At 33.1% G+C, this 7,492-nt stretch overlaps 1 protein-coding gene across 1 annotated transcript; it reads left to right on the top strand.

Annotated features, from left to right (window-relative positions):
* Nucleotides 1-2,914: 2,914 nt before the first annotated feature.
* On the top strand, nt 2,915-3,100 carry LOTGIDRAFT_141550 (hypothetical protein; the record flags this gene model as incomplete). The annotated part of the gene is made up of 1 exon (XM_009051291.1): nt 2,915-3,100. A coding segment is annotated over one exon (186 nt), but the record flags the coding sequence as incomplete, so codon positions are not given.
* Between the last annotated feature and the right edge of the window lie 4,392 nt (nt 3,101-7,492).

The raw sequence follows: 7,492 nt of genomic DNA, 5'->3' as shown, positions 1-7,492 counted from the left end.
CAAACAACTCATATTGATACCAAACAACTCATATTGATGCCAAACAACTCATATTGATATCAAACACTCATATTGATGCCAAACAACTCATATTGATACCAAACAACTCATATTGATGCCAAACAACTCATATTGATACCAAACAACTCATATTGATACCAAACAACTCATATTGATATCAAACAACTCATATTGATGTCAAACAACTCATATTGATACCAAACAACTCATATTGATTTCAAACAACTCATATTGATATCAAACAACTCATATTGATATCAAACAACTCATATTGATATCAAACAACTCATATTGATACCAAACAATTCATATTGATGTTAAACAACTCATATTGATATCAAACAACTCATATTGATGCCAAACAACTCATATTGATACCAAACAACTCATATTGATATCAAACAACTCATATTGATATCAAACGACTCATATTGATATCAAACAACTCATATTGATACCAAACAATTCATATTGATGTTAAACAATTCATATTGATGCCAAACAACTCATATTGATGCCATACAACTCATATTGATGTCAAACAACTCATATTGATATCAAACAACTCATATTGATGCCAAACAACTCATATTGATGCCAAACAACTCATATTGATGCCAAACAACTCCTATTGATGCCAAACAACTCATATTGATATCAAACAACTCATATTGATGCCAAACAACTCATATTGATACCAAACAACTCATATTGATACCAAACAACTCATATTGATATCAAACAACTCATATTGATATCAAACAACTCATATTGATATCAAACAACTCATATTGATGCCAAACAACTCATATTGATGCCAAACAACTCATATTGATGCCAAACAACTCCTATTGATGCCAAACAACTCATATTGATATCAAACAACTCATATTGATGCCAAACAACTCATATTGATATCAAACAACTCATATTGATGCCAAACAACTCATATTGATGCCAAACAACTCATATTGATGCCAAACAATTCATATTGATATCAAACAACTCATATTGATATCAAACAATTCATATTGATACCAAACAACTCATATTGATGCCAAACAACTCATATTGATGTCAAACAACTCATATTGATGTTAAACAACTCATATTGATGTCAACCAATGATGTTAAGACGGAGATTGAATGATATTTCATTCAAGACAAGTTTAGTTACAGTAACTTGGTATGGGGTTGTTATGTATTGAGGTGTAATGGTTATTTATATATTAATATTAAATTATTACCAGTTGACAATCCTAGATTAAACTATTGTATTGTTGATGGTCAAATCAGTATATTGAATATTGATGATGACAGTAAAACTATAACTGAAAGAAGTAGTAACGAGTGATTCGATATAGGTGATTTTAGTTGGTGGGCGAGTCCAATCACCTGGTCTAAACTCGCTGATAAAAATTATGGTTATTTAAATTCTAACAATCAGTTTGTGATTCAAGTTAATATCACACAGATCAGAGAAATATCATTGAAATAAAGTTTATTTCACAATTCAATCTTTTATCTTACGAAAATCAAGGTGTTTGATTTAGCTGAAGTTACAAATGTTGATTTGACTATATTTACCAGTTATGTCTGACTAGAGCTCTAGACTGTTGATTTGACTGTATTTACAAGTCATGTCTGACTAGAGTTCTAGGCTGTTGATTTGACTGTATATATCAGTATAGGGGGAAGGGAGGTAATAGTAATGATTTATAGGGGGAAGGGAGGTAATAATAAAGATTTATATGGGGAAGGGAGGTAATAGTAATGATTTTAATTTTGCCATTATAACATATTCCTTTAGCAGCGGTGTTCAAAATTTGTCAGGTTCTTTTAGTAACAGTGTAATTCGGTGAGGTATGTAGTTTCTTGTGGGATATAATCCAGGTTAGGTGATGCCTGATAAACAGACAATAGTACAACAGTGGACACCACTCTCTAGAATATAACCTAGAGTTAGGTGATGACTTGTGTTTCTATAGACAGACAATAGTGCAACAGTGGACCACCCTCTATAATATAACCTAGAGTTAGGTGATGTCTGGTGTTTCTATAAACAGACAATAGTACAACAGTGGACCACCTTCAAAAAAATAACCCAGAGTTAGGTGATGTCTAGTGTTTCTACAAAGAGATAATAGTACAACAGTGGACCACTCTCTAGAATATAATTCAGAGTTAATGAATGGTGTTTCTATAAACAGACAATAGTACAACAGTGGACAGCTCTCTAGAATATAACCTAGAGTTAGGTGATATCTGGTGTTCAATAAACAGACAATAGTACTACTGACTAAAGTAAGGTGATGTTTGGTGTTTCTGTATACAGAACTCTTATATATATTTCTAGACTGCGATCGACTGTTGTACTATTAAAAGATGAAGTATACAATGTTAAATTTAATATATTTATTCAGTATCAAAAGTATATTTATTGAGGTCACTGTGACATATCAGTTATATTAATATTATATCTAAACTTGATATACACTGCTATTTATTGACTGACCTATATTTCAAACAGAGGCTGATATAATAAGGTATTATAACTATCATTAAATTTTTAGTTTAATACAACAAGCTTTTTCTACACATTGTATGACCTGTATATCAAGTGAGACGAAGTTATTTCTGAGAAATTGAAACATGTGACGTAATTATTCGTGGAAACTGAACGTATTCCGTGTTAAATAGTTTATATAGATAGCCGGAGATTTATCTATTGTGATGTTATTATTTCAACTAGTGACAGACAGAACAAGTTATTGCTTATCGTCTCTAGAAGGAAGTACTCAAGAAGCCATTTCTAAGAAATTTAAACCAGTATATAATGTGAATATTAGTAGAAATCAAACAGAATTTCTTCAGTGTGTTTTAGAATAATAAAATGGCCACAGCTTCAGTGAGTAACACACTAGAATGTTCTATTTGTTGTGAAGGTTTTAAAACACCTAAATTTATAACATGCGGTCATACTTTCTGTCTAGGCTGCGTAGAGACATATATTGGTGATAAAACAGAAACATTCCCCTGTCCGATCTGTCAGCAGGATGTTAAGATTCCAGAAGGTGGTGCTAAGATGTTTACAACCAATTTCATAATTGAACCTTCACCACGAACAGCACAAGTTACTGGTACAACATCACCTACAACACAAGTTACTTGTACAACATCACCTACAACACATCTAACAGACAAAACCTCTTCAAAGGTAAAATACCACTGTCCATGTCATAGAGAGAGACCAATAGACTACTATTGTCTAACTTGTCACTGTGTGTTATGTCATAAATGTTTTCTGAAAGAACACAACGTTCACGAGTATTTAGATGTAGAATGTGAAACTGTGAAAGAAAAAGCTACAGAGCTAGTTTTAACCTCAGAGAAATTCATCCAAAATAAAATCAAAGACTTGGAAGAAACTCACGTGCTGTTAGTAAAAGCGAGAGAGACATTCCAGCGTTTTACTGAAGATGCTTGTAGCAGAATAACCAAACAAACTGATAAAATTATAGCAGATATAAAGGCTAGCAGTGAGAGAATCATGACAGACGTCAAAGATAAGTCTGAAGAATCAGAATCGAAATTGACCAAAATTGAAGAGAAAATTATGGTAGATATAAAAAAATTCAAACTGAATCTGGAGACGAATTTTCCTTCTTTAACAGAAGATTGTGATTTACAAATTTTAGTTTCACTTGAGAAAATAAAAGAGCTAGAAGAATTGTGTAAAGATGTGAAAGTCGAAACACCATCAGTGGTTCAGTATTTTGATTGGAAAGAAAAAGATTTTAGTTTAAATATCGACATGTTAGGATCCATGGTGTTAAAACAATATCACATACCCAAACTACACGAGTCTAATTCATATCAATTTTATTTTAATATAAATGATATAAAGAAGGATGATGAAGAGTATTACAGTCAAGACAAGTTTAGTTACAGTAACTTGGTATGGAGTTGTTGTGTAATGAGGCGTAGTGGTTATTTACATATTAATATTAAACTATTACCAGATGACAATCCTAGATTAAACTATTGTATTATTGATGGTCAAATCAGTTTATTGAATATTGATGATGACAGTAAATCTATAACTAATACATACAGTAAAGAGAGATTAGAGAGAGGTTATGTGGGTTGGTATTTGTGTTGGGAGGATCCTATCAGTATCACCTGATCTAAACTCAATGATAAAAGAAATGGTTATTTAAATTCTAACAATCAGTTTGTGATTCAAGTTAATATCACACAGATCAGAGAAATATCATTGAAATAAAGTTTATTCCACAATTCAATCTTTGACCCCTCTTTTTATTATATCATGATTGAAATATATTATATTTCTGTAAAATTGTTTTCATTGTAAATATTTGTAATTATATATGTAAGACTATATTTTCCATTTTTATTTATGTTAAACTGTCTGACTGGAGCTCTAGACTGTTTATTTGACAGTATTTACCAGTCATGTCTGACAAGAGTTCTAGACTGTTTGTCTAGGTTGACCAAAACTTGAAATTTTTAAATTTGGCCAAAATGAATATTTGTTCATTAATGAACTTACCTGGTGTCAAAACTATACAGCAGAATCTATAAAACTAAGTAATAATCTATAAAACTAAGTAATAATCCATAAAACTAAGTAATTTTGAACCTTGCCTAGAAGAGTTTTTCAATAATTACTTAGTTTAATGGATCTATCGTCTGATATAGAGATTCAGTTCTTTGGTCATGACACCTGGTAATGAATATATACTCTTATTGGCCAAGTTTGAGACTTTGAATTGTTTATCCATACTAAGAGGTAGTATTTCTTTAAGCTGAGATGATGTCTGACTAGAGCTCTAGACTGTTGATTTGATTGTATTTACCAGTCATGTCTGACTATAGTTCTAGACTGTTGATTTGATTGTATTTACCAGTCATGTCTGACTAGAGCTCTAGACTGTTGATTTGATTGTATTTACCAGCCATGTCTGACTAGAGCTCTAGACTGTTGATTTGATTGTATTTACCAGCCATGTCTGACTAGAGCTTTAGACTGTTGATTTGGCTGTATTTACCAGTCATGTCTGACTAGAGCTCTAGACTGTTGATTTGGCTGTATTTACCAGTCATGTCTGACTAAAGCTCTAGACTGTTGATTTGGCTGTATTTACCAGTCATATCTGACTAGAGTTCTAGACTGTGGATTTGACAGTATTTACCAGTCATGTCTGACTAGAGCTCTAGACTGTTGATTTGGCTGTATTTACCAGTCATGTCTGATTAGAGCTCTAGACTGTTGATTTGGCTGTATTTACCAGTCATGTCTGACTAGAGCTCTAGACTGTTGATTTGGCTGTATTTACCAGTCATGTCTGGCTAGAGCTCTAGACTATTGATTTGACAGTATTTACCAGTCATGTCTGACTAGAGCTCTAGACTGTTGATTTGATTGTATTTACCAGCCATGTCTGACTAGAGCTCTAGACTGTTGATTTGGCTGTATTTACCAGTCATGTCTGACTAGAGCTCTAGACTGTTGATTTGATTGTATTTACCAGCCATGTCTGACTAGAGCTTTAGACTGTTGATTTGGCTGTATTTACCAGTCATGTCTGACTAGAGCTCTAGACTGTTGATTTGGCTGTATTTACCAGTCATGTCTGACTAAAGCTCTAGACTGTTGATTTGGCTGTATTTACCAGTCATATCTGACTAGAGTTCTAGACTGTGGATTTGACAGTATTTACCAGTCATGTCTGACTAGAGCTCTAGACTGTTGATTTGGCTGTATTTACCAGTCATGTCTGATTAGAGCTCTAGACTGTTGATTTGGCTGTATTTACCAGTCATGTCTGACTAGAGCTCTAGACTGTTGATTTGGCTGTATTTACCAGTCATGTCTGGCTAGAGCTCTAGACTATTGATTTGACAGTATTTACCAGTCATGTCTGACTAGAGCTCTAGACTGTTGATTTGATTGTATTTACCAGCCATGTCTGACTAGAGCTCTAGACTGTTGATTTGGCTGTATTTACCAGTCATGTCTGACTAGAGCTCTAGACTAATGATTTGACAGTATTTACCAGTCATGTTTACGTTTACGTTTAAACATATTTTATTGGAAAATCAAAGGGATTGGATGCAAGTTTCAAGAACTTAGGAAAAATCCGCTCCACACAAAGTTATACACAATAATATTGACAAGATACGAACATATTTTACAAACAAAGTTATTAAAAGCAAAATAACTTGGAATCTTTAGAAAAGAAAAGAAAAATTAGAGAAGAAAACAAAATATAAACAACAACATAAACCGACAACCAGAAAATAATGGTAATAGATTCATTATAGATGTAAAACTTGCAATTAAAAGCGTTTAGAGTGTTTAATAAAGTCATGGACATGTTTAAAAATTATAATATTAGTATCTACAGAAAAGTTACGATTACCACACAGAATTAGCTCTAAATTTACAACATAGTCAGACAAGTTAGACAAAAGTACTAATCGCTGGGCTCGATAAATCTGACAGTCAAAAAAATAATGAAACGAATTTTCCGTATGATAGCCACATTTACAAGAAGAATTGGTAATAACATTTATTTTGAAAAGATCAGCATTTAAACCGCTACAATTGTGACGAATTCGTGTTAATAAAATATTTTCACGTCTGTCTCGAGCATCAAAATAAACAGGGGCTGAATTTGATAAGAAACTTCTTTTAAGATTGATTTTGAAAGCTTTAATGGAGGGGGAGTCTTTTAACTGTGCGTCTAATAGATTCCAATCATGAGTGGTAGAGGGAAAAAACGATCGTTGGTAAGCAGTAGTACGGGCAAAGGGAATCGGGATTTCATTTGAATTTCTGAGATTATAAAATCTAGGAGTAGCATCAATAGGGGTTAAGATATCAATAAGATAATTGGGCGCATTATTGTGGACAATATTATAGAGAAGAGAAAGACGACGGGTTTTCCTACGTTCGGAAAGTGTATGCAGGCCGGTTTCGAAATATAGGGATTCAATTTTACAATATTTAGTGAGACCTGTTATGACTCTGGCGGCTTCAAGCTGGACATGTTCGAGACGGTCTAAATCTGAGATATTACAGCAATCCCACACCTGGCAGGCAAATTCTAGACGCGGCCTTACATAAGTTGTATAAATGCTTAAGAGGGTTTTTCTGTTGAGAGTGAATTTAAGTTTACGTAAAACACCAATCAATTTATAGGCAGACTTACAAATCGTATCGATATGGATCGACCATTTTAGATCATTCGATAATGTGATGCCAAGATGTTTATGGAATGGTACGAATTCTAAAGGTTCCTGACCGAGAATCAAGTTTGGTAATTGGCTTATGGGTTTGGTTGAAAAAAGGACTACTTTGGTTTTAGAGGGGTTAAAGCTAACAAGCCAGTCACTGGACCATTGATACAATTTAGAAAGATCATTATTCATAGAGATTTCAATT

Source organism: Lottia gigantea (assembly GCF_000327385.1).
Source record: "Lottia gigantea unplaced genomic scaffold LOTGIsca_163, whole genome shotgun sequence".
NCBI classification, from domain to species: domain Eukaryota; kingdom Metazoa; phylum Mollusca; class Gastropoda; family Lottiidae; genus Lottia; species Lottia gigantea.
This window is presented reverse-complemented; position numbering and strand designations above follow the sequence as displayed.